The following is a 21,480-nucleotide window of genomic DNA, read 5'->3' as shown; positions in this document are numbered from 1 at the left end:
CCGCTGCCTCTCTGGTTATGGGTCTCTGTAGTTTTTATGTGAGCGGCTCAGCTCAGGTGATAGTGGCAGCTATATAGTTAGCGCCCATCTCCGTAGTCGAAGAGCAGACACATCAGCTGGTCCAGCCGGTAACAAAGCCGTGGTGCAGGCGCCTGGTTGGCAGCTCCGTCACGTACTGGTGCAAGGACAGCTGTGCGCTGTAACCACCAACTCAGACCGGGAACCAGTTTCCCTGAGCAGCCAATTCAGTGAGACACACACACCTGGCCAGCGGGACCAGCAGGAGGAACAAACCCTGGAACACGCTGCGGAGCGTGGGAAGCGGAGTGTTGAGCCAAGGGGGGCCGTCAGCGGAGCCGGGGCTTGAAGGCACGGGCCAAGTCCTGTGAGACCCAGGGGGCCAAGCTTACCGCGAAAGTGCGGGAATGAGTGCGCCGGTGTTAAAATCGATCAGACCCGATTGTGTGTCGTGTGGTAATTGATGGGGAGCCCGTGTGCGGAATTGTAGAGGTTTATGCCAGGCAGTTGTCGACAGCCCCATGGCGTCGTCGGACGTAACGTCGTCTGGCGCGAATCAAATTGGTGCACAGCAAGCAGCCGGTGAATGTCGAGATAGCGTCTTATTTCTCTGACAACTGGCCACATGCCTGGAGGGGCAACGTTCAAACCACTGCGGGTCTCAAAGAAAGATATGATTTCTGCGTATGATTTAGTTGATGCGGACTTAAGTTGAGGTTCATGATCTTTCCGGGGAGACCCTCGATGCAGAGTTGACGGACTTGCACGCTTATTTGACAGGTGAGAACCGGGAGCTGACGATTAGTAAAACTTCCTCAGTGAGTGTCAATTATTTGTTACAAACACTTCAGCTTTAGAGTAGAGACTGTGTCTGTCCCAATAACACAATCTAATTAACAGTCCACAAACAAAGCATCAAAGTTAGTCTAAAAATATCAAGTTAAAAATTGTTTTCCAGATAAAACATTGATTTGTCTAAAAATGAATGATTTAATCCATTATCTGCTGTCTAACTGAGAACTTAATATATTGATATCTTCCAAATAAGCTGTATGATGAATAAATGAAACTGCCTGAAAGAATATGATACCCCCATGAATGCTGGCTTGAATCATAGAGGTCAACCTAACACTATGGATATGTATCGATCTTTCTCCTTAACCAAAACAGCCAGCTCAAGTCTTTGACAGCCCTTGTTCTTGATCTACCTACCAACCATTCCCACTCAAAAAATTATACACTTGTCTCCCATCCGAAACCTGATTCCTTCCCTGCCACGATTCTGAAATTTATTGATTATATCATTCGATTTATAGATTACCATATTATTTTTATCCATTGATTCATCTATTATATCAAGTTTTAGTATATTGAAAATATTGATTGCCTTTGTATTGATTTTTTAATATCCATGTGGATGTTGAACCCTTTGTTGGCTTCTGCTTAACTTGTTCTCCTTCTTTCTTCTGACTCAGAAGTCACATCACAGTTGACACAGAGCGTTGACATTGAGCTTTTGCCAGTCCTCTTCCGTCAGTTGACAACCTCACACCACAACCCAGATACCTGAATACACTCCGTTACAACCGTCAAGTTTGTGATTTAGTCTTGTATAGTAACTCAGAGATTAAAAAAAAGCGATTTGAAAGCGATTTGATCTGTATTTTGATCTCAATATAACAAAGGACTTGGGTCCTTCTGGTGCTCTCTCCAGATGTCCGTCCTTCTTTCTCAGAGTAGTCCGCTCCAGATTGATCATCTTGTTCGATACACCCTCTGAAGAAAGAAGACAGTGAGGAACTCTCCAGAAGAACTGAAGAAGAAGGAGACGACAGAGAGAGTTTGCTCGAAAGAGAAGCGTCTGCACCCAAGGAGCATAATCTCGACCAAATCCCGAAGAATCCCGCTTAGTTTGGCATAATAACTATTGGTAAGGCTAAGTAATAAGCCTCAAACCAGCATAATAGCCCCCAAAGTAAAAATAAAAATAAAAATAATGAAAAAAATCTAAAGCTCTTCAGCCACTCTGTTAGTCCTTCAGCTGAAAAGGTCACAGCTCTGTGGAGGACTCCTGACTTTGTATGCAGTTGTAAAAACTTTTATGAAAGATTTTAACTATTAGGGACAAGATTAATAATCTCTTGTTAAATCTGTAACCAATGCCAATCTGCCCTCATGTATATGCAATGTGCATCATGTGTAGGTTTAATACTTGGTTGGACGTCGGTTTATATTTCAATGGGTTTGGATTTTCTCCTATCAACCATGACTTTCTACATCCTGTCTCTTGGACCCCATCGACCTTTCTCCAGGTAAGTTGCTATTTGGTGGCTGTTACTTCTCTATTAGCTCTCTACCTGTGTCTCTCAGCTTGCCATTAACCACACTCCTTCTTGGGTAACCTCCCCCAAACCCACACTCCTTCAAGGTGGCTGGATCCAGACCGATCCCCCGATCTCTAACTTCCCTTCTCCTCCCTCCTTCCTCTTGAGAAATGAATAAAAAATCATAGTAGTTCCTTTTCACATTCATTTGATAAATGACAAATTGAAATTTCAATCAAGGTTGCACTGGTGAGTCAAGCAGCGCGGCGGTGAAAATTACAAATGACCTCTTACTCGCAATGGGCCATGATCCTCTGTTCCTGCTCCTGCATTCCTTTACTGCATGCCAGACACCATGACACATGACATCCTGACAGGGAGCTCAGAGACAGCACGGCACTAATTTGGTTGGCACAATTTTTTATTTAAATCCTATTTATTTTATCGATCTGTTTTTGTATTTTTTGCCCTAGCGTGATAGACTAGTTAATTAATCACGTTAATCGGAGCACCAATTCCGCTTTTATATTTTTCCTTTTTTATTTATTACTTACATTCTACTCTCAGTAAAAACTCCATAAACTTTCATTGTTAAACAGATGACCTTAAACTATGAACACGATCAAATTGGAGCAAAAAAAGGAAGAGGTCAAACAACAAACATAAAATAATGCAAAACATGGATGACATAAAAAAAACTTCTTGATGTCAGACAAATGAAAAATACAAGTAAACCGCTCGAAGTAATTCTCAGAGATCCTGACTCTGGTGATGTGGATTCTGTCTGGCACTGGATCCAACACCACTGTAAAGAATCTTATCGTTATCTTTCTTGGGACTTGGACATAACTGTCTTTCGTAAGTAAATCTCATCTTACATCGCAAATCTCAAAATAACTTCAAATCATCTATATTTCTTTTCAAAAAAAAAGCATCAGAAAAATTCGTTAAGCAAGATTGATTTTCGTCACTTGATTTTCGAGACTGATTTATAGCAACCTTGCTATATTCTCTCTCTAATCACCTCAGTTCCAGATGCTGTGCTGCAGTTCTTTCTGTTAGAAAAGAGATCACATCATCATAAGCACTCAGCTGCTCAACACTCTCCCTGCCTCCACAAGAATCACTCCAAAATCTTTTAAAATCTTAATCTAATTTTAAATTCCTTGATTGGTGATGCCAAAGCCTTGCTTGAGCATATTCCACCATAGAGCTTAGCCAGCAGCTCGCTCACTAAATGCAGGACTACTTGTAGTTCTAGAGTCTTAAAAGAAGTAGTAGAGCCCTTAAAAAAGTAGAATGGGTTTTCTTTTTTAGAACCAGGCTTTCTTTTTTGGAGTCAGGACAGACACAGGTCCCAGACACAGACAGTAGACTTAGAGCCTTCCAGACTGACAGAGCTTATAGTTGAGGAGTTGGCTGGGTTTGCCCTGGTCAGGGCCCCCCCTTGATATGCTATATAGGCTATAGCTGTTAGGGGGATTAGGATGGCACTGAGCCCTCTCTCTCTTTTTTCTCTCATGAGATGGATGAATTTTCTCTCAATCATACTTGCTGCTCTGCTCTTTCTCCCATTTTTGACTTTCGTCTCATGGGGTCGGACCCTATGAGGCGGCATAGATCTATCTGCCTGAGATCGATGTCTGGGGTCTGGTGGTTCCAATTCCTGCTCATGACTACTGCACTGTCCTGTTGAGCCTCCCTCCTCCCCTCCCCCCCGCCCATCTGCTGATGGGATCGTGGGAATGGAATCCAACTACTACTACTACTACATACTCTGTCATATTTTCATGTATCATATATTATGTATTTTAAAATCTGTCCTTCTGTACTACATACATCATGCATGCCATCATCCCTCTAGAGAGGATCCTCCTCTGTTGCTCTCTGCAGGTTTTTTTTTTTTTTCCCCCTGAAGGGTTTATTTTTTCCTGGTCCGATGTGTGTGAGGTTGGGGCAGGGGTCTGTGTGTGTTGATTGTAAAAGCACTCCGAGACAAAATTAAATTTGTGAAATTGGGCTATACAAATATAGCACACACTGTTCATCCACAAGGAGAACCATGTGATTAAGCTGATAATAGCTCAGAAACACAAGTAATGAAACATTCATAATTTAGTGGGAGTGTAAGTAACCCAATTTGGTTTTGGGCTTTGTAAAAGAAATAGCCATGTTTGATAATCAATATTGTTGCCTATGTTGCATGTGTTTGTTAAGCTAACTTGTCTTGTTTTTTTGTAAAAGGCATATATTTTGAAGGAGGCTCTCCGAGCTTGAATGGAATTTATACTGCGAGCGCAGTTAGAGCATAAATTATGGAGAATATGTTGGATTTCGAATGCAAATACAGACATTTAATATATTAGTAAGGTTGGTGCATGTTGTAAAACTGGAATAACTGTGTGTGTTTAAGTTAATTAATGTTAGTGTGGGCTCTATGTGTGTAGGCTACTGTAATGCTAGCTCGAAGAAAGATAACCTATTTCGGAGTATTTCATTAGGACTGAAACATTGAATTAGAACAGAAACATTGAATTACTTGCCTGATATCCGCCAATTACACTCAAGCACAGTCCCTCATTCAGGCAGTGGATATTGAGCAGCATGCAGTAGTCCATTACTTCTTCACAATTCTTCCCGGAAAACCCTCGCAGACATCTGTTAAAATGAGGCCAATGTCATCACAATCAATTCAGCAGCCTGAGCACTAACAAGCCTTTCTTTTCTTTTTTGCAAGATACATGGGTTTAGAATTTTATTTTCTACAGAAACTATTTGTGGTACAGAGGTGAGGGAAATAGTGCCGGCATTTTTTTAGGGACCTTAATTGCCAAAAAGGTGGGATAGCACATAAACAAATTAAGGTCCATTATGAATCACAGATTATTCTTTCTTACAATTAAAATAATCCAACTCGTTATTTCTTTCAAATCAGGTGCGCACACCCTTCATTTGATTTTCTTTCCCTCTCATTTTTACATACTGAATGTTCGAATCTCATTTAATTATTATTTTTTTTCTTCATGAGAATAAGAGCCGTCATAACGAGAACAAAATTAATTGTTACATTTAGAATGATCTAGTCTTGGAGCATAGATCAGGATTTGTGGGTTGAGTATTTAGCTGGATTTAAAAAACATCAGCTGTGAGGTAGAGACAGAGTTGAGACAGAGTTGAGACTTTAAAAGCAGAGCCTTATTCATACATTTCTCATTAATTTAGTAGATCTGAAACCTTTTTCATATGAATCCCAAAAGTGAGTCACCAAAAAACATTTATATCTTGTCAAGACAATATGAATTCAGTAAAGTTAAGTTGACCAGTTTGATATACTAGGTGCTGCTAGGAAACTAGTATATGGCATTGATATATATATATATATACACACACACACACCGCTGAATCACAGTGACACACCTCTCAAGGCATCGGTACATTCTGCTGGATCACAGGATATAATTGGCCACTTTTTGATCTCATCGGTACTGATGGAAGGTACTATGTAACTAAAGTGCAGTTGAGTTGAAGACTGTACGTATGATTGGCACATGACACGTCCAGTATAACTGACAAATGTATGAATGGTATTTTCTTATGACTTTTGGACAATAATGAAGCTCTATGACAAAAACGAATAACCTAGGCTCCACATAGAAAAAGTGTATATTGGACTAGGTCATTGTTGGTTTTGGTCTTTACATGGGATTAGTTGGTAATATGATAAAGAATAAGAGTTATATAGAATATCTGCCAACAATGAGGCTTGAGATCTGCCAGACATGTACTATGTACAAGTCTAAGTGAAATGAAAATATGAAATCACATTGAATAACTTTACGGTCATCTAGAAAGGGGACCATGAGAGCGGCCTCCATTAGATCCCTGTCTGCGTTTTACCTGCATATATTATCATTTCCCCTGGACACGCAGGTGGCATTGTTGAGACATGGTGATGGGCTGCAAAGGTCCTGCTGCCTCCTGCATGATGGGACCACATTACCATCTGCACAGACACATTCAGAGGCCTGCAAACAGAGGCAAAACAAACCAGGTCACCTGGCAGCTTGGGGAAGCAGGGTTAGATTACAAAAAAGGTACATATGATCACTAACTGTAGGAACATTATCAATAAAAGAGCATTTTGCTGGAGGCGGATTGTGACTTGATAGACACACATTATGTGTTACTGATCTCTTCAATTATATTTAAATCAAATCCAAGTAGGCAAGAAAATAATGTTGTTGATATACGTTTAAATAGGAGTTTAAGAAAACACAAGAGGCTAAAAAATGCTAATGGTGATGTAATTCAAAGTTAAAGAGATTTACATTTCACACGAATATCTACGCCGAGCTGCAGCCAGATCAGGCATTATTTGTGATAAATGTCCCTTTTAGTCTACTCTACTCTGGTATTAGTAAGCTGTGAATGTGCAGTTCATTTGGCGACCTGTAATGAACAAAACAAAAAGGTCAGGGAAAGACAATTACACTATTATTGTGTTTTTGCTCGTGCTTCCTGGAGAACGTTAGAAAGGCTGCTGCCTTAGGAAAATGCACGACCACAATGGCATTTCCAATGAAAGGTGAAAATTGCAGCAGGCGCGTAATTACAAAAAGCTTTTCAACATGCACTGGGTCAGTGAATCAAAATGCTTGAGGATCCAAACTCCCTGGGCTCATCCTCAGCAGGAAATATTAATTGCCGTTGCAGTCTTCAGAATGAAGCCATTTGATCTCGTTTCAAAATTCTATGTTCATTTTCACGTGCAATTTCTTGTTTTCCTCCCACCAAGATAAAAACGAATAAGAAAAATTAAATCCTCACATGCTCCCCTGGAGTGCAAATTGGTTTCTCCCGACATGCATATGACATGCAATCGAAGACAACTCGGGAGTCGCAGTAGACGCCCCCGAATCCTTCAGGACAAATACAAACACATCCTTTGGAGCTTTCTTTACATACGCCACCATTTCTGCATGGATTTGGATCACAGGGGGCTTTCCTCTTCTCACAGGGCGGGCCTGCAAAATAGACAACACAACATTACAACAATATTATTCAGATTGCATTAACATCTAGAAACTATAATGCATACAAGCTTTTTACTTGGTGTTCTTTGCACAGCAGACCTGAACACATTCTAGTTGAAACCATAAATGTGTAAAAAAGAGGTGAACATGGAAAGTAACATGACACGGGTATCCTACGTTATGCTTGAAACAACATGACTGACATGACTATAATCCGTGGAGGATGGGGTGACTGATCATCAATAATTACAGAGCATGGAGGCATGTGCAGGAACACTAATGTAATTGTGACAAGCACAATTAAACTAAAAGGCAAGATCAACTGCAAACAGCATCATTGCCATCAGGCTGCTATGGTGGCCTCTGATTGATGATATTCTATAGAGCCTAATTGCCCATTTCAGAAACCCTCCAAATAAAGACTTCAAATCACACCAAATGGAAAATAAGGAAAACCAGCCAGATGTTATCAAGCACATGTAAAGAAAAAGACAAAGTCACATCACTAACGTTACTTCAGAGTGCTTTAGTTCAGGATACTGTACAGTGTACAGGATTGTTGTGCCAGACCAGTTATTATTAGAAAAACAGTGTTTGTTTCCACAATTCACTTAAGGTAAATTAAAAGTGATAGATAAGACGATCCCATGAAGTCAGGTCGACTTTAGCAGTAATATAAATGAGCATTTGGGTGAGGACTAAGCAGGGAGGGTGGTTGCTTGATGGTATTGTAAACACAACATGCAACATTGTTAGTAATGTTTGGTTCAAACCTATGGCAGTAACCTGTGTTCCAGTTTTTAGGGAAAATAGATTGCCATGAAATATGGTCTTTATTTTGTGTCAATTTGCATCCTATTGTATTTGTTGATTCATCTCATTCTATTTTAGATTTTGATCGTGTTTTTATGTTATGTAAACATTTCATCCCCTTCTATTGATGACTGACTTAAAATATGGGCTGAAAAATGAAATATTTTGAGTAGACAGACTTGAAAGGTTTAATATTTTGATTATGTAATCCAAAGAAATAATATGTAAACCAAAGATACCATTGTGCCAGGTACAGTAATGAAAGGAAAGTCATCATCAGTGTGTAGAAATGCTATTCATGGTAGATTTGAACTGAGCTGTAAACCAAGTCGTCAGTGCTGCAGCACGTTTCAAAAGCATCCTCCGAGATGAAGTACTGTCGCCGGCAATTTTCGAAATGCTGCAGGACCACAACCCTTTCACTAGCACCAGTCGTGACATTGTATGCAAAAGATACAATTAGATTGAATTCTCTGCAGCTTAAAGGTGAATACAAAGTGATGTTATTCCCTAGTGAGGGTTTTCATTTTTGTGTTCTTCACAAGGTGCCGACACATTTATCTTTCCAGTGACTCTTTCTTTGCATATTTTTCCTTCATCCCCCAGCTGATACAAGTGCTCATGTCCCAGAGGCTCTCCATAGCCTCCTCTGTGGGCATCAATCTTACTGTATACAACGTCAGGGCCTGCTTCTTCCTTAACTCATTTTCTCTTCATGAGTGGTGCAAATGCAAACTACGATATGTTTAGGAACACTCCCATTTGTTACACACATACATGACAGATATAATGGTTATAGTACTCACAGCACTCAGGAGGTTATCTCCTAAATTGTGACATTTATTTTCCAACAAAAATCTTATTTTTTTACAGTCATTGATATTTGTGCTGTAATTTCTACCACTGATATGTTCATCTCAAAGACCCTGATTATTAAAGTGATTATGAGGGCAGATATCTTATAAACATATCATTATGTCACAATCCAATTAAATAGTTTAACAAGGGTGAGTATGAGTGCATATATTATCCAAATTAAAGCTTACAAAATTATATTACTACAAACAAGATCGCAAAAATAATTTTAAAAGCCCTTTAAAAGATGGAAATACCGTACATCAAATACCCAGGAGGTAGTGCTAAGGAGAGTCAAATCAAAGAAAATCTCATTTGAAACGTCTCATGAGTTTGGCTCATTATTCAGTGCGCATAGACTTTGGCCTACGAGGGCAGCCGGCACTGGAGCAGCCACTAACTTCCAGTTGATTAATGAGGCAACTGCAGCAGGGAGGTAGAGGAGGCACGAGCTCCACACAACTCCCAAGAAGCTGATGGGACAGCAGCACACCATGACTATGCTAAAGCGCCCAGTGGAGTCGGCTGACTTGAGAGAGGAGCGGCAATTCATGCAAATTAGATAAACGCTGCAAAGGCAGAAGGTGCATGCGACTCGCCAATTTATTTCTGATGTGAATTACATGAATTATCCATTGAACATCAGATGAGGGCGCACATTCCTTTACCATCGCACCTGTTTGGTTTGAGAAAAATGTCCTATTAATTGTATCAGTTACTTATTGGAATCTTTTCTTTCTCAGCTTTATGCGAGTTCATCATCGATGGCTCGTCTGAAAACATCTGTAAAGTAGTTTTTTCAATAAACCGGTGCTAAAGCTAAGACAATTCTTTGACATTTGTGTACTTTCTATTGCTATGGGCCATAGACTGTTGTAAGATGTAAATAAAGGAAAAGATTATTTAAAAGTTCATATGAGATTACTTTTACATTCTATCTGGTAATTCAATGTTGCCTTGATAATGAACAAATGTAAACTCGTTGTCGAATATACAACATGTTCTTTATCTAACTATTAACCTCCAGCATTAAATTAAGCCTGAATGTGGCATTCACAACATACAAGAGTAAGAGGGCAAAGCGTTATTGTGCACTTTAAAAAAGATTCAGAGAATTATCTTTTAATCATTCACAGTTACTCTCTGTGAGGCGTCGATACCATTTACAACTAAACTGAACTTTCTTCTTCTATTGTATAGGACTGAAAAATGGATGCCAGCATTGGCAATAACCTTGAAACCACTTCTCCAACAATAATAAGCTGAAAGCATGGGCTGGACTCGAAAAGGCAAAGCTAAGACACTTCAAAAAAGCTGCCAGGACAAATTGTGCTCCAAAGAAAACAATGAATCAATGTGAGGAGCCACCTGGAGTTTTTACTCCAGAAAGATCAATGCAGGCTAGTTTTTACAGCAGACAATGATATCCAGGACAACCAAAAGAGTATAGGATTTTAACCCACTTGTGTTTGAATCGCATTAAACTAACTCTACGTTACTGGAGCATTTAAGGCTCATTACCTAAATCATGGCTGATAAACAAGCTTACCGGATCACGATTGCCACCTAACACTTGCATCCGCGCCTCGAGCTAAATTTCCTAAATCACACGGCAAGGAACACAGATTGGCTGCTAATGGCATATGTGACATTTGTGTCCGACAGCCTTTTGGAAATTAATTTCCGTGAGGAAGCATGAGCATACTTTAGCCTTTACTTAGCTCAAGCTGAAAAGACCATCAAAACCATGAGCATGACAGTGACTTATATAGAATTGAGTAGAAATGAGAATTAATACAAATCTAATGTTGAACAATACCCTTCGTCTTCTTAGACCAGGCAGCATAACAGGATGGAACATAAAATATAAAGCCATACTTTTTTTTAGGCTCACGGACAGCAACCAATATCAAAGTTCTGATTTAATATGTAGAAATAATTAATGTGTTGCTGTAAACCTTTGTTTTACCAACTGTGACACGCTCAGCAGCAGTTTAGATATGGCTTTTTACGTCCCTAGTCGTAACATAAGGTGATTTGATTTGAGATGGTGGCTGCTTCATATATTCAGATGACAAATATAACATTGTAGGATCAAGTTTAAGGCCCATGAGGAAATGTTGATCTTTAAAAGATATATGGCTTTTCAGTTTTCAGCTTTGACCTTTTCCACAGATAGTTGCCCCTTGGAGGCAAATGACATGGTTGTGCAAATAAATCGGAGATGCAGCAAAATCTCAGCCACTGCCTTTTGGAAATAGAATCATGAAAAACTGCTTGTCTGATGATGATTCCCCTTGCAGGGATCAAAGCTGTACAATTACATTCAAACATTGTGTTGTCATTGTCAAAGTTAGACAATCTTTCGATATTATACCAACAATCAGCTGAAAAAGAGCTGCTTACCAGACAATCCTGTGTCACAGATGCATTTGAAGGAGGCGGGCGACCCTTGAACACACATCCCATTTTCACAAATTCTGTCACAGTTTTCTTTTCCAACGACTTCAGAGCAGTTAAAACCTAAACCAAATGGGGAGTCAGTACACAGATAAGTAATGGCTGGGTTATGAACATTATCAACATGTACAAAACTATTGCTGATGCTGTTTGACTTTCCAATTGAAAAACTGATCATTATATTAGTACTATGAATTAAAAAAAGAGTACACAATGACAGTAAAAACATTCAGAAGGAAGTCTTTTGAAATGCTAGTTGCTTCAGTGCTATTCTATTACTTATGTTTTTGTTAATGCCGAACAACAGCATTAGATTTAAGCTATTTTTATATTATTTTACTTTCTCTCAACTAATTCTGACAGATGCGTCAATCAGATTACACAAAATATACACCTTTCTTTATGGAGACAGAGTTCCTTATGTAGACACAACTCAGCACATTAAATATATTATTATTCATAGGAATTTCCATGCACAAGCTAGGTAAACATTTGCTTTGGATCTATTTCAAAGAAGTTAAGAGAGCTTAACAATTGGGAACAGTGGGTGTTGCGTAAAGATGCACCGATCAAAAGGCTACCTGGAAACCTACGAGTTGTTGACCGGCCAATGAATCTCATATATCCTATCAAATTCATCCTTTTTAATTTGTCCTTATGGTTTTACACCATCATGTCGTCAGTCTGGAAGTTCTATCGTCAGTAAAGAATAAAAAGTAAAACATTTTAACTGTTTTTAATGTGTTATACAGCGACCTTGAGTGCCTTGAAAGGCGCCTTATAAAATAAATGTATTATTATTATTAAGACGTATAGCTTCAATTTCTAACACTTGCAAATTTAAATTAATGAAAAACCTTTAAAACAGCTTTGAGATTTGTTTGAGTTAGACAAAGTCCTGTAACGTTGAGATATTATATATAGTCAATGAAATTGAATTGTATGTTCAGAATAATGATAGTTTCCCGTGAAAGAAAAGAGACATAAATGTTTCTGTAGGCTATCAAATATAGTTATTAGAAATACAGAAAATCAGAAAAAAAGGAATCAGCAGGTCAGAAAAAAAAGAAAGAAGTTGGACAAGAACATTACAATCAGTGCACATCTACTTTTTTACTTACCTGTAAAATGTGGAGGACAGAGACATTTGTATGTTCTGAGGTTGGGATCCGTGGATCCATTGCTCAAACAGACTCCTTGGTTTCCACAAGGGTTATCCAAACAACCATCAGCCTTTTCACAAAACCTCCCAGTGTAGTGGTGGTGGCATTGACAGTGGTATGCATCGTCCCACAGGCCTGTTTGACAAACGCCGCTCCCCGAACAAAGTCGCAGCAGAGGAGAACCCTGACAAAGTTGCCTTTTGACAGACACAATGAGCCGTAAGCCAAGCTTGCACAGCTGAGAGTCTCCCTCATGCTGAGCAATAAAGTGATGACGACCTGGGACGAGCAACTTAGCCTCAACTTGCTCACTTCCATTCAGATTGTGGGGGGAAAGAAACTGATCTTTTATCTGTCCATTTGTTGAGCAGCTCCCAAAGCTTTCTTCAGAAACATTGAGGAGTATGATGCCGTAAGACTTCAGTGTTTCATCGGCAGACATCAACAGTGTGTCTCCATGTTGCAGCTGCAGTGGGCATATCTGTGGGAAGTTGATAGGGTTTCCAGTTGACTCATCTCTCCCTTGAGAATCCCAACATTCAGAAAAACTCCTACAGAGGTCTCCTAAGAGAGTCAGATTTATTTGGACTGTGTGTTGCTTAGGGTGCCATTCAAGTGAAGCTTTTCTGTTGCAAACTGTATGGCAGTGGATCAGATGGTAAGCCATAAAGACGGCAAATAAGTCAAACAAAGTTACCGCCATGTTTCCCTCTCGTACTAGTTAATACAAATCAATCTGGGACTCTGGAGAATGAAAATGCGTATTATATTTAATGAGCTGCTGTTCTGTGTACTCCAAAAAGTCCACATGAATAGTAATGACCTGAGGAAAAGAAAGATTGTGATTAATGATTTGCAAAAGGAAGTTGATTCTTGTTCTACAAAACAGAGTTTATTTCTCCAGCTCAACTTGATGCAACAGAATTCCTATCTTGCACTCATATTCCTCCCCCACCTGTCTAGTTGTAGTTTACATCCATGTCAATCAAAAAATGTTATCTTATTAGATTTGACCTTATTAGAATTGTCAAATGTTCCTGCCACCTTCACAGTATTGCTAAGATACGGCCTTCTCTCCCACGTCTTGCTGCTGAAACATTGATCCACGCCTTCATTTCCTCCCACCTTCATAATGCCAACTCACTCCGTTACGGCTTCAGCGCTGACTCCATGAACAGACTCTAACTGGCCCAGAATGCATTCGTCAGACCTCTGACCCACACCAAACCTGGCACCACATCACTCCAGTTGTAAAAGACCTCCACCGGCTTCCTGTTTCCCACTGGACTACAACATCCTGGTCTTCCCCAACAAAGCCATTCCCCAAAAACTGTCCCCAATACCTAGCAGAGCTCCACCTTTGCATTCTCGGGGACAGAGCTTTTGCCAGGACAGCTCCCATGCTCTGGAACTCCCTCACAATCCCTCCTCAAGGCCCATCTTCTGACCTTGACCCTGACTTTGAGTTCTTGGAAAGTAATATACAAATAGTTGTTTTAACCAACATTAATAAACGTTGACCTCTGACCACCACATTCTAATCAGTACAAGTGAGTGAATGTTTGTGCCAAATTTGTAGAAATTCTCGTTCCTGAGAGACAGAGATCACGAGAATGGGACCGACAGAGGTCAAACCCAGAATATTATACCTCTGGCCACGGCTATTGCCAATTTGAAGGGATAAAAACATGACCACACTGCAATCATGAATACTTTGTTTCGCTGTAACAAATGGACCTCAGCGAGTCTAGCATAGATGCCATAATCATATGAGGTGCTGCTGACCACCAAGTGTGTCAAAGCAGCCTCGGTCTCCCTGAGGTTTTTACAGAGAGTGATGATGTCAGATATAATATTCTCTCTTCCCTGCCGGTGCCTGATACCTCAATGTCACGGAGTGAGATGAGTTAACGCAGACAGCATTGTCTTTTCCCCTCAGGCCCTTTTCATCCATGCACCAGAGATAAAACAACAAAGTAGAGGAGCTTCACTGCAAGAGAAAAACTCTGCTCCTTGGTGAAATCACAAGGGTTGATATGAATAACTGCATGGTGATAAGTAATAAAACACTGAATATGGAACAACAATTTCAATAAAAGGGGGAGTGATGATGTGAATAAGATTGCAAGTATTGTCATTAGGGCTGTGTGGGCACCCACTCAACCTCATTTCCATGAATGAGTTTGTATATCGTGTCTCCAAGCTGACACAATTTCTGAAAAAAGAAATAATGAATTAAAAATAAAGAGGACAAAACATGTAACTGGTTTTTGCATCTAGTTTGTGAAAGATATTCATTATAAGCAGCAATAAATAACATACTATTTCCATGATTATTCATTTTTTATTTAAACTTTATTTAAATCAATGTTTGTATTACCATTAAATAAAGTGTTTAAGTCTAATGTGAAATGACTCCCTTGTAGTGACAAACCTATACAGAGAGAGTATCATCCCTCCAAGTCAACAGCTTTAGAGACGACTGGAGTTGTCAGTAGGCTAGTTTTTAGCCTCACTGTCGTTTTTACATGTACTAAAAGTTCATTAGCAAAGAAGAACATAACAACTGTGGTACAGCAGGGGAAGCAACTGCTCCGGTTGCAAAAAAGAAAGGTCAGATTTATGAAAAAATTACCCTATTTCTCATTTGATTAATTCCCTCAGTAAACATTATAAACATGAGTTTTCGTTCTCAATTGCCATTTTCAAGTCTTCTTCAATACAGGATGATGTTCATTTAGCAAATTATGGTCCCTTTTAGAGTCAAATAGTTCATAAAGGGGGAGTATGCTTTAGGGCGGGCTTACTGTGATCGACAGGTCACGGCCGCTACCAATTAAATCCGCCGTCTTTACGTCACTCCGCCGCATTCCAAATATTGTATATCTATTCATTGCTTACAAAAAACAACAACATGGAGGCTTCAGAACGGCATAGAGGCTGTTTTGACTGTTTGCATGATAAATACAATAGAGTAGACCCTAAAGCGCATTCATCCTTCTTCAATTGTTTGAATTCATTTTATCCGAGTTACACTCAATTGTAATTTATACCATTACAGCAATCTATACTGTTGTCCTCCAGATAGTTACACAGACCAAAAGATTTTCTAGGATATGAAGACGCCTTAAAGGTAGTGAACAGTCAGGGTTAAACTGCGGGCCAAACACTGGAGTGGTTCAAGTAATAAGGGCCATGGGGTCAGAAGCAATGTCATGTATGTGGAGGGGTCAACTAATTGTTTCACACAGCCAACTGCTTTCATTATAGCTCAGTTACATCCACATTTTAGGATGCCAATCACGCAGGTGTGCAGAGGGCAATGGATCACGGGAGCTGTGTAAATCCATGCTTGACTGATGACTGAGAGAGACATCGAAAGGACACAACAAATGATCACATCAAACTGGTACACGCCTACATGTCACACGACAAACTGGACTGAAATGCTTGGTGCATTCCATCAACACAAAACTAAACTGCATATCCTTTGATTATATTCATTGTTTAAGTTTGATAAAGGGGCGATTTAGTGTCTCAATGGTGAATATATGCTAGTTTTCTTAAGTCTTTTATTACTGCAAAACAAATGTATTTCCTTTTCCAGACAAAATAGCCACTGGAATAACTCAATGTAGGTCCTGGGAATTTGTGATGGCTTTTTTTCCACTATACTGTATATGACTAAACAATCCATCAATTAATGATGAAAAAGAGCCACAGAATAATCAATTAGATTATTCATTAACTGCAGCTGTGCCGGCCACAATCCATTAAAAATAAGCACAAGACAGGTCCTTCTCCATAACAAAGCTCACAGAAGACAGTTTGATCATGAACTCGGCCACGTATGAAAACATTTGCTACCTCACCATCTAATCAGAATCAGAATCAGAAACAGGTTTATTGCCAAAGAATGTTTTCACAAACAAACGAGGAACTTTTTTTGGCGGAAGGTGCAAGAATCGCGCACCAAGACACCGAGGCGCCGTCTGCGGCGCCATCTAGGAAAGGGTGGATGAAAGATGACAGCATAACATGAGGGAAGAGAGGCGAGAAAAAGAAAAAGCCACCCCCCGACTATGCCCCTAGAGGGGTACAGTGTGGGAGCAGGAGAAACAAAAACACCATTGCACATAAGCACATACATCTTAGACATGACTTGCAACGAGTAGGAAGGGGGGGAGGGGAGGTAATCCAAAGACTGGGCGATAGCCCGCCATTGGGGCAGAAGGTAACCAGCCCCGACAAGCAGCCAGGCCGGTCCTGCGCCGCCACGGCGCCGGCCGCAGACCCGGTCCTGTCGCCCTGGGGGGGCAAAGCAGGCGGGCGTGGGGTGGGGTGTAGTGAGTGCTTTTTCAGTGTGATGGTTGTGTGTGTAAGTGGCCTGATGTATCGTCCTCCCCCAGTCCACAACAGACAAAGTTCTCAGTCCACAAGATGGTCGTTGCCATGGAGATGGCCTTGAAGGGTCCTGGGGAGAAAACAACCACAGGTGTCTGTGGATAGGGGAAGGAATGAGAGAGTCTCGCTTCAGTGATCTTCGGGAGTTGTTGTTCCAGTCACGGCCTTGGCCAGGGCCCGTCCTGGTAGAGGGAGGCGAAAGCAGATAAGATTGGGATTGTTTGGTCTTCCAGTAGCTGCAATTCAATTTTGCGCACCCACTATTCCTCCATTTTCCTCCCGTTTGCCAATAGGATTTCAAATCGATCCAATTTCATTTGCAGAGCCATCAGCTTCTCCACGATGTTGTCATTCTGACGGTTTAATGCCAAAGTCTGAGTGCCAACAACTCTGCCCAACGTCAATCATGTCGGGCAGCCTTAGGGGCTTTTAACAGCTGTCACCGTTTCCTTAATTTTCCGATAAGCCAGGGCAGCGCCAAATCCAAACAGCAGAAATCCTGTAATCATAGTTCCGAATAGGTAGATGTCTTCTACGTCCTCCACGGAGAGTGGTGCTAGGCACAAGACACGCCACTTCCCCCACGCGTCCATCGTGTAACCAGCAACACTCGTCCCAGCAGGACAGGCAGGTTCCCCCGAACCCGAGCTTCTCGTCGAGAAGATGGTGTCAATTGCGTTTAGGGACCAGTTGATTACGTCCATGGTTTTTAGTTCGAAGAGCGATGCGGAGAGAGTCTCTCAAGTATAGAGACAGACAAGACATGACGAGAGAAGCCAAGCAGGGAGGGGAAGGTCATGGGGAGGAGAGGGAGAGAAAAATGCGACCGCCTTCGGAGAGAGCCAAATCCAACGATTTCAGTCGTAAAAAAAAGTTTGGCTCATTAAGCCATCAGCGCCATGCACAGACGATGATGAAGATGTTGGCTAGTGAGTGAGGCGCAACTACTAGTTACAGTTGGCACTTGTGCGAGAATGAGGACTCACAGGTGTAGGCTGAGGCAAGCATTGTTGAGATAAGTAGTCCAAGCCTTCTTGTCTATGGTAATTTCTCATTATGATTTCCTTGATTCAGAACTTCTCAGGCAGTGACAGCTGCCGTCACTGAATGTTGTGTGTGTTTGTGCTCAATTGTAAGTGCACTTTTGTTTGTCTGCTCAGTGACAGGAGATGACTTCTTGGAAGGATACAATAGTATTGCATGTTAAATAATGTTGAATAAAACAAACACAGCTTTCATAAAAATAATTAGTGAGCCAGCCACAATGTTGAAAGTTGCTGCTCTTCTGTCATATATCAGGAACAACAACAACAACATCAACGAGTCACAAGGCCAGAGCAAATATCTCTAGTTATCACGACAGATGAGGAAAACAGACTTTATGACTGCCATTACAGGATTAGTCCATGGTCTTTCTTTCTCACAAAAATGTTGGCATAACTTCTCCCTATTGTGGCGGTTCAATCTAAAAGCCCAGTCCTTACCTTGTGACACACAATCTCTTGGAAAGTTAATTCCCCTCAGAGTCTAAAATTAAAAACACAGGCTTTAAATCAACTGGCACAGAAGTAATTTCTCTGTCCACTCACTGATAAACAGTCTAACAGTGGGGTGATGCATTTGGTAGATGTCCTATTTCTGAGAGGTCGGAGCAGAAAAGGGTCAACCGCCATCAACATTAAGTGGGTCGGAATGGAGACATGCTTCTGAAAACTTTTACAAATAACACTTCAGCCACAAGATTTGTGATCATGCATTATCATTAGTTGATTTGGTAAAACATAATACATCTTATATCCTGCTGCTAAGCTTCAAACACAATCAAAATTGTTTTAGTTTCCTATATTCCATCACCAGCAGGACACCTCTGAAACAGCAGCACTGAGCCATTGATGTCAGTGCGGAGCCACTGGAGGACTAAGAAGTCAAACACGAGCAGGCCGCTGGCCACAGCCGCTGCCGACTGATCACTCGTGCTCCCTGGGAAGCTATCTGCATCTCCGCTAATCGGTTATAACACTGATGAGCAGCCGGACCCTGTAACCCTGAAAACCAACTCCACATCAATGTTCTCATTCTAAATGCTCAGTAATTGAGGCAAATGGGGGGGGAAACTATTTTAACTGAAATTTCTGGACAGTTTTGTAAAAACGCTATCATTAATTTACTGACTAATAGCAAAAGAAAATATACATCTTTCAGAACGATATCTCAGAATGGTTAAAGCATGGACAGCTGCAGTAAACATGGGTTTCTTCACCTATACATATACACTTTTTGTTTTGCTTTTGTTCTCCATTACCCCGAGGAACATTTCAAAGTGCAACTGTAGGATGTTTCCAAGAAACTAATACCTCAAAGAAGTTATAACCATGGGTTAAATTAGACCAGAGCCAGCAGCAGCACAGCTTCACCAGCGTGACTTCACCTTTATGAATTGCTCATTTATGTTTGAGGCAATACCTTCATCAGTCACTAGAACCCCTGTAGTATAGACGGCAGCGATTCCTGTTTAGTTGGGGCTCTGGAGGAGAACCTCTATAAAGTAAGGTTGTGCGTCTTTGTTTGTTTGTAACACTTGTGCTGCACTTCTGGGAATTGTGGTATATATATATATACCATTTGAGTCACTGCATAAAATAAATACTGCAGGTCTATAATGCAGCATGGCCACGTCATCATTACCCAGCAGTATAGGTTACGTGGTACATCTACACACCAATTGCTTCATGATTTTCAGGATTTTCTCACTGTAGTTGGTACGAAGGATGAATTAAAAGTTGCATTCAATGTTCACCAACACTGAACAAGCTGCTCCTTGGTGGTAACAGGTGTAGTTGCTTGAGTTAAAAAACGTTCAGCTCACTTCAATCAGGCAAACACATCCTTACCAAACCCCCTACTCTTTCCCAGAAAGCTCTCATGCACTTGTTTGGAAAATAATCAGCCCTCTTTTGTTCAGATTTATTTTTGCACTATTTTTGCTTTAATATGTACTGTCCCTCAACCCAAATGGAGAAACCCAGATCATGACCTGCTCATTCTGATGTTTTAAGTGTATGTACAAGAGGAGAATAGAGAGACAGAGTATTGAAAACATAACACAATGTCATGAGATTGCCCTCAGAACATATTCCACAGCTTCTAATGGAGGACTGATGAGAAAAGATAAAGATGGATTTATATGTTCTTCCAACATCAGATACAAAAACATAGGCCATCCAACATAAAAGGTCTACGGTCTGACACAGATATTGGTTCATGTCATGGAGAAAAAATAAGTATGTACATATCTGGAAGCCCTGAATGGTGATTGGATGGATAGTTCAAATATCTCCAAAACCTGCAATCATATTTTAAATCTCACTTAATTAGTGTACATACATTACAAATGGAATATGTTTTTCTTTAAAGGAACGCGCACCTTTGATGATTGTTGGAGGCATTAGCTGTGTGGTTTCTTGTTTCACCTGATTTCATTTTCAAAATAAAGCAGATACACAAACTAAATACAGAATGCAAATGTGTTTTCCCCTACTAATAAGTAGGTCATGTCTCAGTTAAGCCCCATTAGCATCATGTACAGGATAGTATTGCGTTTGCATCACCTTTGGCACTATACTATAGAGAAGGAGGTCGTCTCATTCAGTCAGGCACTTCATCCGTTATGTGTCTGCTGGTATTATTATGCTATTTAAAGTAATGCCATTTGGTTCTTCTCGTGTTGCTGCAGACTACTTAGTAAAATCTTCACAGCAGATCAGGTTCCAAATGGCCTGAGCAGGTAAGTCTGCCCACCATAGCGGAAGACAGTCCACCTGACTGACACTTGTCATCACATTTAGAGGAGGCTGCGGGCCTGCAGCCGAGGGGTCTGCACCCAACAACAGCTTAGCGCTACACTCAGCCGCCGCGTCCGTCTGGCCCCCGTCCTGCGAGGCCCGGGCTTTGCTCTGGACGGGTAATCTGGTTGCTGCGATGAGCGCAGCAAACACGGACCATCTGCCGCCCGCAAGCGCGCACCACGTGTCTGCTGACTGACAACCGCACTGGAAGGTGGCGCCGTGTGCGCCGCCGGTAGGATGCATGCTCACCGTTAAGTTGAAAAGGTGGTCCGCCGTGGGACAGCGACTCGAAACATCATATTGGAGTTTCTTATTCAGCGCTGATAAGTCTCTCTCTCTCTCTCTCTCTCTCTCTCTCTCTCTCTCTCTGGGGGATATGACAGCTGAGCCGGTCTAAGCGCGCGCAGGAGGAAACATGTTGCGGAGGTAATGTGATCAGACGCGGAGGGCTGAGGGCGTGTCTGTCTGTAAAGGCGACGGCCCTCAGGGGGAGGGCGGGGATACAGCCTGCCTGATTGATTATATAATTAGGCCGAACTTATTATTCATTAGACCAGACAATCTT

At 41.0% G+C, this 21,480-nt stretch overlaps 1 protein-coding gene across 1 annotated transcript in view; it reads right to left on the bottom strand.

The window, feature by feature from the left end:
* eys (eyes shut homolog) overlaps positions 1 to 13,659 on the bottom strand; it is a 174,394-nt gene extending 160,735 nt beyond the window's left edge. Inside the window, 5 exon segments of the mRNA XM_056436017.1 lie at positions 4,886 to 5,000; positions 6,240 to 6,367; positions 7,170 to 7,366; positions 11,450 to 11,566; positions 12,625 to 13,659. Of these exon segments, the coding sequence (XP_056291992.1) occupies positions 4,886 to 5,000; positions 6,240 to 6,367; positions 7,170 to 7,366; positions 11,450 to 11,566; positions 12,625 to 13,369 (1,302 nt within the window). The 5' untranslated portion in view covers positions 13,370 to 13,659.
* Between the last annotated feature and the right edge of the window lie 7,821 nt (positions 13,660 to 21,480).

This window comes from Pseudoliparis swirei, chromosome 17 (assembly GCF_029220125.1).
Source record: "Pseudoliparis swirei isolate HS2019 ecotype Mariana Trench chromosome 17, NWPU_hadal_v1, whole genome shotgun sequence".
NCBI lineage: Eukaryota > Metazoa > Chordata > Actinopteri > Perciformes > Liparidae > Pseudoliparis > Pseudoliparis swirei.
The sequence above is the reverse complement of the archived record's forward strand: the minus strand, read 5'-3'. Positions and strand labels throughout refer to the sequence as shown.